Genomic DNA, 18,617 nt, shown 5'->3' with positions numbered 1-18,617 from the left:
TGCCAGACCATAGCAACACGACAGTTGGAGGAAGAGCGCCTCATCTTCCGCCTAGGAACCCTCCAACCACAAGGGATGAACTCAGATTTCTCCAGTTTCCTCATTTCCCCTCCCCCCACCTTGTCTCAGTCAAATCCCTCGAACTCAGCACTGCCTTCCTAACCTGCAATCTTCTTCCTGACCTTCTCCGCCCCCACCCCACTCCGGCCTATCACCCTCACCTTAACCTCCTTCCACCTATCGCATTTCCAACGCCCCTCCCCCAAGTCCCTCCTCCCTTCCTTTTATCTTAGCCTGCTGGGCACACTTTCCTCATTCCTGAAGAAGGGCTTATGTCCGAAACGTCGATTCTCCTGTTCCTTGGATGCTGCCTGATCTGCTGCGCTTTTCCAGCAACATCTGGATCCCCAGCATCTGCAGTCCTCACTTTCTCCTCGATGGGCACAATAGCATCAGTTAAGGTGTATCTAGACAGATACATGAATGGAGCTGAGGGATACAGGTCCTTAGAAAATAGACCACAGGTTTAGATACAAGATCTGGATCAGTGCAGGCTTGGAAGGCGGAAGGACCTGTTCCTGTGCTGTAATTTTCTTTGTACCTTATTTGTTACTTGGCCCTTTGTGTGCTTATTTGTGTGGGTTTGGGAACTTTTTTTTTAAAAAGGGATAGAGTTTAAGTTATAAAGTTAACAGTTAACAATTGTGACGTTGCTGTCACATTAACAAGGTTATTTTGTCCTTGGGGTTTTCTTTGAGAAGTCGTAAAGGCAGAGATGCCGAGGGGTCTTGGAAGAGCCTCGTTTAACAGTGGAGGAGAGTGGCCACTTCTCCCACAACAGGTTTTTTCTAGTTTGGTTTAGCTATGGCAGTCACAAAATGCTGGAGTCCAGGAAAGGTTGCAAACTTCAGCAGATGATTCCTGACTGACTTTCTGAAATCTCTTTAGATGTTGTCCCTCCTGCCCGTAAGAATGTGTGTTTCAATTTATCTTTTTGCCAAGGGATGTGTTCATGGGGTGTTACTGGATTGGAACAGTTTCTTAGTTAAGTTGCTGTATCAGGTTGGTTAAATTTTCCAATAGTTAAGTTCTTCTAAATTCAGTTTTTTTTTGTTCATATTTCAAATCTCGTGTGTAAATAAATTGTTTGCTTAAAGCTGAATGGTTTGACCAGCTGCATCACATCCAGAATATCCACTTCACATCTGCCTTTAAAATAAGAAAACGTTAGGGTCTAGGCTACATTCTGGAAATATTTTGTAGGAGTCTGGCCTGGCCATAACACAATTCGTATTTCTGTCACGTTATTTGCAATAAATTATTTTACTTTTAAAACGGAAAAAGTGGCGCACTTTTTTTAATCTGAATGAGTCTGGCACTCTGGTAGTTTCATCAAGTTTTCACATTTGTGATGTCGCAGAAAATAGTGAGGCTAGATTTACAGTATACTATCCTCACTGGCTCGAGCCACCAGAGTGACAGCACCATAAAGCAACTGTTTTACCCCACTGTGGATCTCAAAGGTTCTGAAGCTTCCCTGTCATAAATGATCATACCGATCATGTTGTCATCAGCCAGATCACAATCAGCAGCTTCAGCATGTAGTCACTTTTTCCAGCATCTTCGATTGGCTGCATCTGCTCACATGATCAAATGTGTTGGCAAGATTTATCAACATTTTTCTTGCACTAACTGGGCTGAGAGGTTCATGTCCATTGTGGATCTCCTGATCCTGAAGGTCAGGAAAGATGTGCTAAGCCAGATCTGCAGTCTGACGAGGGTAAATAATTTCAAACAGCAAATACTTTTCCCATTGCACTCAACAAAGCAATCCCTGGTGGTTGTGCTTACCCTTGTATATGGTTACAACTGTTGCATCACCTTTATCCTGTGCAACAGGTCACTCTCCAGAAGTGATGAAGAAGCTCATTCAGCTGCCTAAGTGATACCTTTCCGTTCTTGAGGTCAGGTGGTATATCATCAGTAACTGGAGCAACCTGATCAATAGCTTTGCTAAGCTCCTCCAACTGTGACGTTATAGCTCCCACAGGGACACTGTTGTCCCTAGGGTACAATTCATTAGTGTTAAACCATCTCAGCCCCTGTTAATCAGTCAGCTATAATCTCCTGTGCTTTTGTTTCAGTGTCTCCTTTGTTGATGCACCTGTTGTATTTTTGATCCAATCAGATACATCCGCATGTTTCCTAGTATTTGAATATTCCCGCAGTTTTAACCAGTCAATACTGGGGCAGCGTTGAGCAATCTGTGAGCAGCTGTGCATGCATTGTATTCCCATCTGAATCACTCCCAGGATTATTTAGAATGAATCATGTGTCATCAATAGCAGTTTCCATGACAGTGATGTTAGCCTCAAAGCAGTTGTATTTTTCAATACTTGCATTCCATATGTTGAGTGCACAGTATTGCAAACTATGTCTCAAAGTATGATCCATGTCACATCTGCACCGTATAGAGGTGCCAGAAAGTGTCCATTCAATTTGGTTGGTAAAGCTTAGTTCTCATCTGGGCAGACATCATGGCTGACAATGGTGCCAAGATAGTCTTTCTACTGGAATGAAAAAAAGGAGTTGGAACCTCATGCTGGATTGATCACAGTCTGCATTGTGGGAGCAGAAAATATTGAGTGATGGTTCAGCTGGTGTCAACATCCTGATCTTGAATGTCATCTGCACACATTGTGGCCTGGTCCATTCTGAAAGTGTTATAGCTGCACAAAAGTTGAGGTAATAGTAAAGCTCAAGTCATCACTCTATGTTCTCAATTACCATTCACATCCCATGATGTCTGAGGCAGGACAGCCTTATAGCCTACTCTCAATAGAGATTAGCAGACAATGCTCCCTTTACAGCATAGAAATAACTAGACAAGATAAGACATTACTGGCCATCCTAACTGCCCTTCAGATGCAATGGCTCGGTTAGTGAGGTAAGGGGCGCCTGAGTGTTGGAAAACAATCTTGGTTCCCAGGAAATATCATTGGACCAAATAATTGTCAAATAAAGTAGTATTGTGTATTGATTGGTAATTGTTTGAATGTACTATGCAATCATGGCCTGTACCCTTCTTTAAGTATAAAAAAGCCAGGTGTGCAGCTCCTCCGAGGAGTACGGAAGTATACAACCTCTGTGTTTCTGGACGCTCTTCACCCGGCCGTATGAAGAAATAAAGAATGAAGTCTTAAAGAACCAGACTGATTGTGAGTGCTTATTGATCAATCATGGAACCGAGAGACCATCCACCCACCCCCCCCCCCCATGGTCCAGATCTTCACTCATAACACTGGTCTGTGTAATGGAGCAGTATCTGGATCATTTTCCACCTTTAAGACATTCTTTAGAGCAACGTATTTGACATAGCTTTTCATTATTTGGCTTGGTGTTTTATTTTACTTCAGAATATTGTGGAATGAAAGTCTTTTTCCTAGGATGATGACGTTAGCTTGTATGATGGGGCATAACTACAAATTGAGGGTGATAGATTTAAGACAGATGGCAGAGGCAGGTTCTTTACTCAATGGTAAGGGCGTGGAATACCCTACCTGCCAATGTAGTTAACTCAGCCACATTAGAGAGATGTAAACAATCCTTGGATAAGCACATGGATGACAATGGAATAGTGTAGGGGGACGAGCTGAGAATATTTCACAGGCCGGCACAACATCGAGGGCTGAAGGGCCTGTTCTGCGCTGTATTGTTCTATGTTCCTGTTTAGGCACTTGGGATGTTTCATTACAATGGAAGTTACAATATATTAATTATTGTTAATTCACATGGAGTTGGAAAGCAGTTAGAAAGAGCTATCTGACCATATGGAGGTGGTTTTCTACCACACAGCAGCAACTTCTTAAAAACAAAGGCTACACCATTAATGTTGCTCCTCAGAATTGTTCCCTTTGCAGATTAAATGCTTCTCTTTCAGTGATGCATTTTTAAACAAACTTGTTCCTCGCACAGAATGTCCATGGCTAGCCTTTCAATGTTATCCCCAAACAATCCAATTGCTGTCATGGCCTTCCTTCTTTTACAAAAAAAAATCAATGTCTGCAAAACATTTCGGCGTTTGATGTTGCTTGATAATTTGATGCTAATGAGCAGCTATTAAACTAAATCTTCTAATCTCTGCATAACCTCTCTCATCATCTGAATGGAAACAGCACAACTGGCAAAATGGAACCAAGTCCTTCCAGACAGCAGGTCAGGAGGAAGCAGAGGACATATCAATGGGAGTTGGTGAATCTCACGACCCACTTCCTCAGTGCTGCTTTATTTATCTCAACTCAGTTAGGATTCAAGTTCCTAACTTCTTGTTTAGGGTTGAAACCATTTCAAACTAGTCATCAACACGACTACTCATCAATTTGAAGCTTAATTACGAGGAGCAAACAGTTAGATTATGGGTTTTGACAAGTCAATTATTTTGCTCGAGTTTCTGCTGAACTTCATTATCACCAAATGTAAACTCTATAACAAACTAGTGCAAGTGGGCAATAATCCTAAAGGCAATTTATATTGAAAATATTCCTGGATATATTTTAGTAATAACTTGGTGCATGCAGCTTTATTAATACAGCTGATTATGGGTTTATCACAAAAATAAGCATTTCAAATCAATAAATCAGTCCACCATACTTGAATAACAGCATTAAATAACCAAAAATAACTTTTAAAAGCTGTACAGAACACTTTATATTAATTTCATGGGTGTAGTCAATATTATTGAATTTTAAAAATATTTAAAAGCTTTTAAAAATGCACCCTTATGTCTGAAAAAGGGCATAACTTAAGGTCGGCAAATGTGTGCAATTAGATAAAGATTTGAAATGGTGATGTGATGAATTTTATGGTTGGAGCCAGTTTGCAGCAAAATGTTTTCTTAAACAAGTACAAAAGCAGCTCAATTTGTGATTCCCATCTTCAACAGTGGAACAGAAGCAATGTCCGGTCTTTAAAGCAACAACATTTAAAAACAGCCTTTCAACGAGTTGGCAAAATGGGAGAAGACATGTAATACATTTTAATTAAAGGGAATGGCAATGAACAATGAAATCTCATGACCAATCTCATTAGCAGCTTTCAATAAAGAAAAAGACAACACAGTCAGTCTGAACAAAAAAATAATCTAAATAGAAAACAAACTGGAATGCCACTAATGAAAGCAAATCAGAGCTTTCAACCACAAGTTACAATAAATGTTGCAGGACATTTGACAATATACAGCAGTTGTTTGCACAGCAGTTAGAGAATCCATCTATGTTGGAACTGGTATTGCAAGAAAGTGAACGGTGACTCAATCATGATCTCGCACTCTTCGGCAGATTTCACTGGTGAACTCTGAACATTTAGAATTGCCTCCAAGATCTTTGGTCAGCACCTAGAAAAAGATCAGCCTGGTTTAGCATGGGCAAGACACATGGAAAGGACTGATGGAACCTAGAGTTGTCAGACGTGCACAATATCCATTGTCTCACAATGGAAGGTAGCCATGAAATCTGTATAATAACAGTTGTGATTCCTATTGTGACCTAAGCTGATGGAAATACTTGCCAAGTCAAAACTGTGATAACTTTGTTTAGCTAACTTGGTTAGTTACTGTAATAGAGGTTGCAGATGTTCTTGAACAAAACATAACATTCTATTACAAAAGAAAATACAGTTAGATAGATTTCAACAAACATTAAACATTCCAACATCCCCCCCTCCCCCCCAATTCTATCCATTAGAAACTCAAGTCCAGAAAAATATTCTCCTATCTCAACTCTAGGTCTCATTTAAATGACACCTTCCAGTTTCTCTCCCTCAAACTGTACAGACAACTTTATGGCCTAAACTTCTCAATTCTAGCAACCTGAAGATTTCTATCCCAAATCCTCCTGGTTTGAAAGTTTCACAATTTAGGGAAAACACTGCTACTACAGTAAAATAAAACAAAGAAATCTGAAAGAGAAACAAGTTGCTGGAGAAACTCAGCAGGCCTGGCAATACCTGTGGAGAGAAAGCAGAGTTAAGCAGAACTGAAAGAGAGTCACTGGACTAAAACTCTGCTTTTTCTCACAGGTGCTGCCAGACTTGAGCTTCTCCCTCAAATCTATCCCAACATTATGCTCAAGACTAACTGCTGGACAGCATCCTGGGATTTTCTCACACCAGCTATCCTTTACAGATTAATCAGAACCCATTGAAAAGAACGGTGAGAACTTTCGCTTGAAAAGTGACTGTTAAGAATGAGGGAAGATAATGGAAAGGTTTGGTAAGCGGAATAAACTTTGAGAAGTCTTTCCATCAGACATAAAAGGACATGGCCTCAATATGAGATAAAATAACCATTGACAGGATAAATATTTTGAGACCAATGCTTGCAATGCTGCTGCAGTGGAAGCAGAATAGCAAACCAAAGCTTTCACAGAAATCTGAAGTTTCTGAATGGCATGTTGCACATGAACAACAACATTTATCTTGAATAAGTGCAATTAGTCAGGGGGCGGCACGGTGACACAATGGCTAGCACTGCTGCCTCACAGCACCTGAGACCCGGGTTCAATTCCCACCTCAGGCGACTGACTGTGTGGAGTTTGCATGTTCTCCCCGTGTCTGCGTGGGTTTCTTCCGAGTGCTCTGGTTTCCTCCCACAGTCCAAAGATGTGCAGGTCAGGTGAATTGGCCATGCTAAATTGCCCGCAGTGCTAGGTAAGGGGTAAATGTATAGGTATGGGTGGGTTGCGCTTCGGCGGGTCGGTGTGGACTTGTTGGCCGAAGGGCCTGTTTCCACACTGTAATCTAATCTAATCTAACTCTTCCAGTTGTTACTTCTCAGCAGCAGAAACAAAATCCGTATTTGTCATTGAATTTGACCACAATGTTTTGCTTCTATGTATCAGCAATGTCTAATTGCAACAAAGCCCATACAAAATGCTTGGAAGATTTCTACAATCATCTCACTTACATAAAATTCAACTCTTATAAGCATGCCAAACAGATCCCATTGCCCAGATGAGAAAAGGGGTTATTGTAATTATAAATATTGCCTGCAGGGGCTGCTGCAGCACAGCATGTCTCCATGCCTTCTCTGTCCTTCAGAGAAACATCTCCATTCAAACTGCCTGTATTTTAGGGCGGCACAGTGGTTAGCACTGCTGCCTCACATCATCAGGGCCCTGGATCGGATTCCAGCCTCAGCCGACGGTCTGTGTGGAGTTTGCACATTCGGCTCATGTCTGCGTGGGTTTCCTGCAGGTGATCCAGTTTTCTCCCAGTCCAAAGATGTGCAGGTTAGATGAATTGGTCATGCTCAATTGCCCATTGTGTTCAGGGATGTGTAGGTTAGGTACATTAGTCAGGGGTAAAATGTAAGGTGGGGGAATAAGTCTGGGTGGGTTACTCTTTAGAGGGTCGGTGTGGACTTGTTGGGCTGAAGGGCCTGTTTCCAAACTGTAGAGATTCTCTGGATCTCTCTGTATTCACCAACATCTATAAACTCCCCTCAGTTTCTCTAACTACTTACAACTTTACTAAACTGCTTTGTGTTTTACTATTTCACTGTACTGCCTGGTTTAGAACAGAATGTGCATGTTCTAAGTGCAACCAGACATCTGAGTGTTATTGCTCCTCAGGTCCCTTTTACATCTTCCCCCTCTCAATTTAAAATTTATGCCCTCTAGTTTGGACTCCCTTCCCTGAGAAAAAGACCTTGACTATTCATTCCATGTCCCTCATGAATTTATAAACTTCGAAAAGATCACCCCTCAGCCTCCAAAAGCTCCAGGGAGAAAAGCCCCAGCTTATACAGCCTTTACCTATAGATCAAACCCTACCAGAATGCAACACCTCACATTTATCTAAATTCAATTCCATCTGCCAACCCTCAGCCCAACTGATCAAGGTCCTTTTATACTCTGAAGTAATCTTCTTTGCTGTCCATTACACCAATTTTGGTGTCATCTGCAAACTTACTAACTATACCCCCTATATTCACACCCAAATCATCAATGGCCTATGGTCAATGGTGATATTATTGCTAAACTGTTGACCCAGGTGATGTTCTCAGGACCTGGGCTCAAATCCCACCATGGTAGATGGTGGAATTTGAATTCAGTAAATATCTGGAATTAAAAGTGTAACGACAACTTTGAATCCATTATCGGTTGTCAGAAAAACCCAACTGGGTCACTCATGTCCTTTAAGGAAGGAAACTGCCATCCTTCACATGGTCTGGCCTACAATGTGACTCCAGCAACGTGGTCAACTCTCAACCCCACTCTGGGCAATAAACGCTGGCACTCGCCAGTGATACCTACATCTCATGAATGAATAAAACACAAGTAACTTAAAAGCAGTGGATTCAGCACCAATTCTTGCAGCACATCGCTGGTCACAGGCCTTCAGTCCGAAAAACAAACTTCTACCACCACCACCACCACATCTCCTACCTTCAAATCAATTTTGTATCAAACTGGATAGCTCGCCCTGGATTCCATGTGATCTAACCTTGCTAACCAGCCTACCATGCAGAATCTTGTCAAGTACCTTGAAGTCCATATAGACAAGGTCTAAGGCTCGAACTTCAATTTACTTTGTCACTTCTTCAAATAATTCAATCAAGCTGGTAAGACATTATTTCCCATGCACAGAGCCATGTTTACTATCAAGTCCTTGCCTTTTCAAATGAATGTAAATCTTGTTGCTCAGAATGCCCTCCATCAGCGTATGCACCACTGACCTCAGGCTCGCCTATCCACAGTAGTCTGGCTTTCCCTTACCACCTTTCCTAAATAATAGCATCACATTAGCTACCCTTCAGTCTTCCGGCAATCACTTGTGCTGTCGATGGCACAAATATCTCAGCAAAGAGCCCATGATCTCTTCCCTATCTGACCACCAAGTTCTGGGATACACCTGATCAAATCCTAGGAATTTATCTACCTTTGTGTTTTTTTTTTTAAGATGCCCAGCACCACCTCTTCTGTAATATGGACTCTTGAAGACATCACGGTTTATTTCCCCAAGTTCCCTAGCTTCCATGCCCTTTTCCACAACAAATATTGATGCAGAATATTCATTCACTTAATATCTTACCCATTTTCTGTGGTCCCACACAAAGATGGCCATGTTGATCTTTAGGAGGCCCTATTCTCTCCCTAATTACTTTTTTGCCCTTAATGCAATTGTAGAATTTCTTTGGACTCTCCTTAACCTTATGTGCCAAAGCTATCCCATGTCCCCTTCTTGCCCTCCTGATGTCCCCCTTAAAAGAATACTCCTACTACCCTTATACTGCTCCAGGTATTCATTCAATCCCTCTTGTCTAAACCTGACACAAGTCTCCCTGTATTTCCTGACCTGAAGCCTCAATTTGTCTAGTTATTTAGCATTCCCTGCACCTACCAGCCATGCCCTTCGCACTAACAGAAACGTTTTTGCAAGGTTTGTAGCTCAGGTTGAGGTTTAGGGTGTAGGTTTGCTTGCTGAGCTGTAGGTTTGATATCCAGACGTTTCATTACCTGGCTAGGTAACATCAGTGGCGACCTCCAAGTGAAGCAAAGCTGTTGTCTCCTGCATTCTATTTATAGGTTTGTCCTGGATGGAGTTCCTGGGGTTTGTGGTGATGTCATTTCCTGTTCGTTTTCTGAGGGGTTGATAGATGGTATCTAGATCTGTGTGTTTGTTTATGGCATTATGGTTGGAGTGCCAGGCCTCTAGGAATTCTCTGGCATGTCTTTGCTTAACCTGTCCCAGGATAGATGTGTTGCCCCAGTCGAAATGGTGTTTTTTCTCCCCTCCGTGTGTAGGGCTACGAGGGAGAGAGGGTCGTGGCTTTTTGTGGCTAGCTGGTGATCGTGTAACCTGGTGGCTAACTTTCTTCCTGTTTGTCCTACGTAGTGTTTGTGGCAGTCCTTGCATGGAATTTTGTAGATGACGTTAGTTTTGTCCATGGGTTGTACTGGGTCTTTTAAAGTTTTAGTTTTTATTTGAGAGTGTTGGTGGGTTTGTGTGCTACTAGGATTCAGAGGGGTCTTAGTAGTCTGGCTGTCATTTCTGAAACTTCTTTGATGTTTCCATACATCATACATATGATGTGTGTATGGGACAGGCTAAGCAAAGACATGCCAGAGAATTCCTAGAGGCCTGGCACTCCAACCACAACGCCATAAACACACACATTGATCTCGATACAATCTATCAACCCCTCTGAAAACAAACAGGAAATGACATCACTACAAACCCCAGGAACCCCATCCAGGACAAACAAATAGAAAGCAGAAGACAACAGCTTCGCTTCACTTGGAGGTCACCACTGATGATGTTACCTAGCCAGGTAATGAAATGTCTGGATATCAAACCTACAGCTCAGCGAGCAAACCTACACCCTAAACAGGAACATACTGTCTCTAAACGCTCGTTCTCATTTTTAAAAGTCTCCTGTTTTCCAACCATCACTTCATCTATGAACTGCCTCCCCCAGTCAACTTTTGGAAGTTCCTGCCCAATACCATCAAAATTAGCCTTACTCCAATTTAGAACTTGAACATTTGGATCAGGTCTATCCTTTTTAATAACTATTTTAAAAAACAATTATGATCACTTGCCCTAAATTGCTCCCCCACTCATCTCAGTCACTTTTCCTTCATAAGTAGGTACATATTGCACAAGAAAATGTTCTTATTCATACTTAAAGTCCTCTACATCCAAGCCCTAAACACTATGGTAGTCCCAGTCCATGTTTGGAAAGTTAAAATCCCCTACTATTACAATCCTATTATCTTTACAGATAACAGATTTGTAATGCACCTTTCACAAACACAGCATATGGCTGTCAGGTTTGGGGAAGGCACTGACTGTTAGAGTTTATAAGTGCTCAGTTGTTGAAAGAGGATCAAGTGGTCCTGAAATGCTGATGTATTTCTGGAATTTATTTGTAGCATACCTACCTTTCCATCCTTAATTGTTTCAAAGCAGGCAGCTTCTATTTTTTTAGCATGACCATAGAGTCCGATGTGTCGCAACATCATTACAGCACTTAACAGGAGTGCTGTGGGATTTGCCAAATCCAACCCAGCAATGTCTGGCGCAGTTCCATGAACCTGGAGAACACAACAGAAGGCAATCAGCAAAGCACACTTGATCCTACTGCAAGCATTTACACAAATGCCTCCAATTTTTCCACAAAATACAGGAAAATTATTAGTTGCACTGAACAAGTCCACAATTTTACAGTGATGCTAAGAGGAGAGGGTGGTGCAGTGGTAATGGTGTAATCAGGAGCTGAAGGCCAAGGTGGAACTTAAATCCAAAAGCTAGCCAGTAGTAGTGATCATGACATTATAAAAGGGTTCCTGATTCCAAAGGTTGGCCAGGGAACTTGAGAACAGGAGCCATCAGCAGTTCAAGCCTGGTCTACCATTCTATTAGACGATGGCTGAATGAGGACCTTCAGTAAGCCAGGATTATTTACCCTGTATTGTCTCGAACAAATATCAGTGAACACACCTTGCTTTGAGCCCTCACTCTTCTTGCATCCCCATAAGATATAGGAGCATAAGTAGGCCATTCAGCCCATCAGATCTTCTCTGCCCTTTAATGAGATGACTGATCTGATAATCAACTCCACTTTTGCCTTTTTCCCATAACCCTTGATCCCCATACTGATTAAATATCTGTCTCAGCCTTGAATCTAGCTTCAAAAGCCCTGTGGTAAAGAATCCCACGGATTCACTATTATCCAAAAGAATAATTTTCTCAAGTCTTAAACGGATGACCTCTTATTCTGATCCATTTGTTCATGGCTTGCCCACAAGGGGAAAGCAATCTCTCCACATCTACCTTGGCAAGTTCTTCAAGAATCTATTTATGTTTCAATAAGATTACCTCTCATTCTTCTGAACTCCAATGAGTACATGTCCAAACTACTCAATCTCAAGAAAATCCTCACATATGCAGAATCTCTGGACTATTTCTAATGTCAGTACATCTTGCCTTGGATAAGGTGCCCAAAATTGTTCACAGTATTCCAACTGTAAGTCTAACTAATGTCTTATATAGTTTGAGAAAGACTTCACTATTTTTACTCTCTATTCCATTTGAAATATTGGGCAACAGTCCATTTGTGTTCCCTAATTCCTGATGAACTTGGATGCTAACTTTGGGATTCATCAATGAGGATACCCAAATCCCTGTTCTGCAGCTTTAATATTCAGCTCCTCTATTATTCCTGCCAAAGCGCATAACCTCACATATTCCCATATTACATCCCATCTGCCAAGGTTTTAGCCATTCACTTAACTGTCTATATCACACTGTCAAGGTTGTCACTCTCACTACTAGTCTTTATTTATTTTTGTGTCATACGCAAACTTGAGTATAGTACAAGTTCTCTCATTCACATTAACTTAAATAATCGTAAATAATTGTGGCCTATGCACTGACCCCTTGGCACACCACTAGTTACTGCTTGCTATCCTGAAAATGTTCCCTTCATCCCCATTAGTTAACTATTCCTCGACTCTTGCTAATGTACTCTATTACCATTGGCTCTTAGCTTATTCAGCAGCCTTGATAGCAATACCTCAAACACCTTTTAGAAATCCAAACATATTACATCTACTAGTTCTCCTTTATCTGTCTCCTTTGATCAGTTTTCAACAGCTTCAGCCTCTCACCTCATTTAAAATCATTTCCTATTGTTCCATACCAGTTTAAAAAAACCGGAGCTAGCATCACTGCTTTCTTCCCACAGCTTCTGCAAGAGTGACTTTCCCAGCCTGTGACTTCACCCTCTTGTTCCTGTGCTCACTGCCCAATTTTCCTTCCCTGTTTTTATGTTAAACCCCATTGTCTGCATTTATGACAGTTGCAGGTGTGGGTGTGGCCTGAACAAGGCCTGCCAACATTGCTAAATAAGCATAATGTTCCATATCAGAGTTGCCATATCACAAATGAATTTCATTCATTTAAAAATGTACATTTGTACACGTAGAATGTTTGAAGATAATTTCAATCTTTGATAGATACGACTCATCTTACAGACTCAAATATTGCAACTCCATTTTCTCCAATGTTTCCACTTGGTGTAACTCCTAGGCCTCCAATTAATCCAGCACATAGATCACTGAAAGACAGAAAATATCCATGAGGAACATTTAGTAGTGGAGTCAACACCAACTGGTCACTACGTGCAGAGCCCATCAACCTCCCGGTGACAACGGGTCGAGCCCAATGCTGTCACCAAGAGTGCTAAACCGGACAGATGTTGAACAGATCCAGCAACTCAAGATTGGGTATCCATGAGGTATTATGAGCCATCAGCAGTAGCATTACTGTACGCAATACAATTTGTAATCTTAAGCTTCAACATACCCTTCACTCTATCATTACCAACAACCCTAATGCATTGAAGAGGGCATGCCAGTAGCAGCAGCTGAAATACCTAAAAATGAAGTGTCAACCTGGTAAAGCTACAAACAGAACTGCCTGTATGCCAGTAAGCAGCAATCAAAGAGTTACAAGCGATTCCACAGTCTACACTCCGCAACCCTGCCATATCCAGTTGAATGTGATTGTGGGCAACTAAACAATTAATTGGAGGAGGATATTCCATAAACATGCTCATCTTCAATGATGGGGAGCTCAGCACATCAATACAAAATATAAGACCAAAGCTTTCCCAACCACCTTCAGTCAGAAGTGTCCAGCAGATAACCTATTTTGGTCTCTTCTGGTGGTCCCCAACATCAGATGGTTAGTTTCAGCCAATTCAATTCATGCCATTTGATTTCAAGAAACTACTCAAGGCAGTGGATACGGCAAAGTTACAAGTTCTGACAACATTCTCAAGGAATATACTGCAGAACTTGCTGCATCTTAAGCCAATCTAATCCAGTACTGTTACAACACTGGCATCTACCCGAATATCCTATAATTTAGCAGAGATGGTGACATAGGCTTACAAAGTGAGAGGATCTGACAGTACTAAAGACCACCCATTTGGATTACAACATCCAGCGTGGGACAGGAAGGGGAGAGAAAAAATAGTAAAACATCAGTAATGTTAAAAGGAGAAATGGTAAGTAGGCAAAATTAATGATTCTTTACGTGTATGTGCAATGTTTATATTAAAAATGAATTAACTGCACAAATACAGGTTAATGCGTATGGTATGATCTTATAACCACATGATACAGTTACAAGGAGATCAAAGCTGGGAATTAAACATTCAAGGATATTCAACTTTTGAAAAGGATAGGCAGGAGCAAAGGGTGGAGTAGCATCACTAGTATGGCATGGAGTAAGTACGAGCCATCAGCAGTACCATAACAAGAAACGATCCTGGATTGGAAGATGTAGAAACTAATCGGGCATGAGTTCATTTTGGATCTCAATGTACAATGATGCAGATTTAATAAATGACATCAGAGTAAAAGATCCCCTCGGAAATAGTGACCATAACATTTTAGCATTCTGTTTGAGGGGAGAAACTAGAACCAGGAACAGCAGTACTAAACATCAATAAGTGCAATCAAAGAATGAGAGTCAAGCTAGCTGGAGTGAATGGGGAAAGTAATAAAAATGGTTGTGGAACAATGGCTGATATTTAGGAAACTAGCTCGTGGCTCACAACTAAGATATACCCCAGTGAGAAAGAGGGATTTTATGAAGGGAATGAGCAAATCATGATTAAGCAGGGAAGTTAAGGATAGCATTAAATTAAAAGAAAAAAACAAGGTGGCAAAGATGTGGGAAAAACAAAGTAAGCCAAAAGATTGGGACAGTTTCAAAACCAAAAACAAAAATGACCAAAGAAAAGAGGAAGAGTTAACTTTGAGAGTAAACTTGCAAGTAATATAAAGATGAACAGCAAGAGCCTCTGTAATTATATATAAAAAACCAAAGTTATCATAGACCTTTTTGAGAAAAAGGCTGGGGAAATAATACTGCAGAAACAGGCAGAGGAATTGAATAATGCTTTGCACCAGTCTTACAGTAGAATACACTAACAGTATTCCAAATATTCTCAATCGGGGCAAGGGGAGGAGAGGAAATAGACAATATCTATTACTGGAGATAAAGCACCAGAGAAACTAATGGGCTAATAAGTTTAAGACCTGGATTTGATAGGATGATTCCCAGGATATTAAAAGTAGCAAAGTACAGGGTGAATTCCAAAAATTATTAGCTTATGGAAAAAGCCCAAAGGATCAGAACACAGCCAATGCAATAACATTTAAAATGATAAGGAGCCAAAAATACAGGTAACTACAGATCAATTAGCTTAGCATCTGTTCTTTGGAAAAGGTAAAAGTCTATTAGCAGTAGATTAGATTAGATTACAGTGTGGAAACAGGCCCTTCGGCCCAACAAGTCCACACCGACCCGCCGAAGCGAAACCCACCCAAACCCCTACATTTACCCCTTAACCTAACACTATGGGCAATTCACCTGACCCTGCACATCTTTTGGATGGTGGGAGGAAAGCAGAGCACCCGGAGGAAACCCACGCAGACACGGGGAGAACGTGCAAACTCCACACAGTCAGTTGCCTGAGGCGGGAATTGAACCCGGGTCTCTGGCGCTGTGAGGCAGCAGTGCTAACCACTGTGCCACCCACAAATAGTAATGGCAGAGCATTTAGAAATACAGTATACAATCAAGCAGAGTGCTAAGACCAGACCTGCTGGAGTATGGAGTGCAATTTTGGACTCCTTACTCAAGAAAGGCAATACTTGCTTTAAAATGACTGCAGCAAAAGTTCACCAGAATGACTTGGAATGACAAGCCTGTCACTCAAAGGAGAATTTGGGACAACTGGGCCTGTATTGTCTGTGACAAAATTGCAGACTTATCTACCACAGAAAGCTGTAGAAGCCAAGTGACTGAATAAATTAAGAAAGACATGCGTAACTTTCCAGACGCTAGAGGAGTGGGTCCATTGAATGAATGGCCTACACCTCCAGTTTTCTACATGACACAGAGGCTAACTGTTTGGGACAGGTGAGCAGAGATGAAAAGCTCAACTGGCCAAAGAGGGCAATGAATTACATAGACTTGCATCCACCATCTTCCTCTGCAGCAAATACTGTAAAGTGAGCTCCTAAGCCATGGCTCAGCAGTTAGGACTACTGCCTCTCAGCGCCAGGGACCCGGGTTCGATTCCAGCCTCAGGAGATTGTTTGGAGTTCGCATATTCTCCCAGTGTCTGCGTGGATTTCCTCCAGGTGCTCCAGTTTTTTCCCCACAGTCCAAAGATGTGCAGGTTAGGTGGATTGGCCATGCTAAATTGCCCAGTGTTCAGAGGTGGGTAGGTTAGGTGCATTAGTCAGGGGAAATGTAAATTAACAGGGTAGGGTAATGGGTCTGGATGGGATACTCTGAGGGTCGGTGTGGACTTGTTGGGCCTAATGGCCTGTTTCCACACTGTAGGGATTCTAAGAGTCAGACAATGCGTAACAGTTTGAGCACCATGAGACAAACTAACGTTTCTCAGAAACAAATAGTACTTGGACTTGGTGCAATACAGCCACAGCAAATAACATGAAAAATGTCTGGACACATTCCCAATGTCATTCACAACATGAATTCTTGAACTGCTAAAGCCAAGAGCCAGCAGAGAAGCAAGGAAACAGCTTACACCTGGTATACTAACCTTAAGATATCACCATAGAGGTTCGGCATTACAAGTACATCAAACTGTGAAGGGTCCTGCACCATCTGATAAAAGAAACATTTTTATTAAACATTTTGTATGACCAGAACCTGCACTGAGACTTCCATTTCTGAAAAAAAAAAAGCCAACTTGCAATCTTTGGCAATTTCAGAGTTTAAGAACAGCATCTGGGAATTAGCATTGAGAGAAGAGGTATTAGCAGTGTTAGCAGGCTTGCAAGTGGATAAATCACTAGGTCTGTTATCAAAGACGGTTGAGGGAGGTAAGGGAGGAGATTGCAGGGGCAGTGACATTAATTTTCATATTCACTCACTCTTCAGGAGGGATGCAACATTATTCAAGAAAGGTGGCAGCGATAAACTAGGAAACCACAGGCCAGTGAATCTAACACAACTGAAAGGAAACTTCTGGAAAAAACAAATCCAAGATGTAGAATTTATCTCCACTTGGAGAGGTGGGAATTAATCAAGGACACAGTCAACATGGCTTTGTAAGGGGAAATCATGTCTAACAAACATGATTGCATTTTTCAAAGTGGTGACTAGGTGTGTTGATATCAGAATCCCAATGTGGAAACAGGCCCGTCGGCCAAATAAGTCGACATTGACTCTCTGAAGAATAACCATCCCAGAGCCATTCCCCTACATTATCCTATATCTACCCTTAACTACTGCATCTAACCTACAGATCCTGAACACTATGGGCAATTTAGCTTTGGCCAATTCACCTAACCTGTACATTTTTGGATTGTAGCAGGAAACCGGAGCACCCGGCGGAAACCCATGCAGACTCAGGGAGAATGTCTCTGTGGAGTTTGCACAGTCACCCTAGGCTGGAATTGAACTCAGTCCTTGGTACTGTGAGGCAGCAGTGCCAACCACTGAACTGCCGCGGCGCACTCAGTGCAGTAGATGCAGTCTACGGACTTCAGTTAGGCTCCTGACAGGGTCTCTAATGACCGACTGGTTAAGAAGCTAAGAGTTCATGGGATCTAGGGCAATTTTGCAAATTGAATTCAAAATTGGCTTTGTGGCAGGAAGCAGGGGGTGATCAAAGGGTGTTTTTGTGATGGAAGCCTGCGTTCTGTACCACGGGATTCAGTGCTGGACCCTTTGCTGAATTAATGTAAATTAATGATCGAGACATGACAGAAGGCAAGATCAGTAAATCTGTAGATGACATGGAAATTGGTGGTATGGTAAATAGTGAGGAAGAAAGTCTTAAACCACAGGTCAATATAAATGAGTTGAACAGTGGCAAATGGGATAGGATTTTGAAAATTCAGGATGATGCATTTTAAGAGGACTAACAAGGCAAGGAAGTACACAATGAATGGTTGGGCCTTGGGAAACAGGATCAGAGAGACACTGGTGTGCATGTCTATAGATTCTTGAAAGCAACAGGATATGTAGATAAAGTTGGCACTTTGGATACTTCGTTAGTGAAGCATTGAGTATGAGCGCATGGAGGCTGTGATGGAGGTTATTATGGATGGTGCATGACACTAGTCAGATCACAGCTGGAGTACTAGTGCTCTTGGGGGGGGGTTTAAACTAACTCTGCAGGGGCATGGCTGAGGGGCACCAGTATCCTTGGTGGGAGGTTTGCTAGTGCTCTTGAGGGGGGGGGGTTTAAACTAACTCTGCAGGGGCATGGGAGCCCAGACTGTAGCTTTAGGGTGCAGGACCTGGAGTGTAGGGAGGTTAGGAACATGGCATCAATTTCAAAGGAGGGTGCCTGTAAACAGGAAAGTGGCTTGAAGTGTGTATACTTCAATGCAAGAAGTACACGAAATAAGGTAGGTGAACTTGCAGCGTGGGTTGGTACCTGGGACTTCGATGTTGTGGCTATTACGGAGACATGGGTAGAACAGGGACAAGATTGGCTGTTGCAGGTTCCAGGGTTTAAATGTTTTAGTAGAGTCAGAGGTGGGGGTAAAAGAGGG

At 41.9% G+C, this 18,617-nt stretch overlaps 1 protein-coding gene across 1 annotated transcript in view; it reads right to left on the bottom strand.

Moving 5' to 3' along the window:
- Positions 1-4,740: 4,740 nt before the first annotated feature.
- Positions 4,741-18,617, bottom strand: part of idh3a (isocitrate dehydrogenase (NAD(+)) 3 catalytic subunit alpha) — a 34,807-nt gene continuing 20,930 nt past the window's right edge. The window contains exons 8-11 of the mRNA XM_043680153.1: positions 16,652-16,716; positions 13,036-13,120; positions 10,944-11,096; positions 4,741-5,392 (exon numbers count right to left, since the gene is read on the bottom strand). Of these exons, the coding sequence (XP_043536088.1) occupies positions 5,309-5,392; positions 10,944-11,096; positions 13,036-13,120; positions 16,652-16,716 (387 nt within the window). The 3' untranslated portion in view covers positions 4,741-5,308. The remainder of the gene's footprint in view (positions 5,393-10,943; positions 11,097-13,035; positions 13,121-16,651; positions 16,717-18,617) is intronic.

The sequence above is a fragment of the Chiloscyllium plagiosum genome, chromosome 40 (genome assembly GCF_004010195.1).
Source record: "Chiloscyllium plagiosum isolate BGI_BamShark_2017 chromosome 40, ASM401019v2, whole genome shotgun sequence".
Taxonomy (NCBI): domain Eukaryota; kingdom Metazoa; phylum Chordata; class Chondrichthyes; order Orectolobiformes; family Hemiscylliidae; genus Chiloscyllium; species Chiloscyllium plagiosum.
This window is presented reverse-complemented; position numbering and strand designations above follow the sequence as displayed.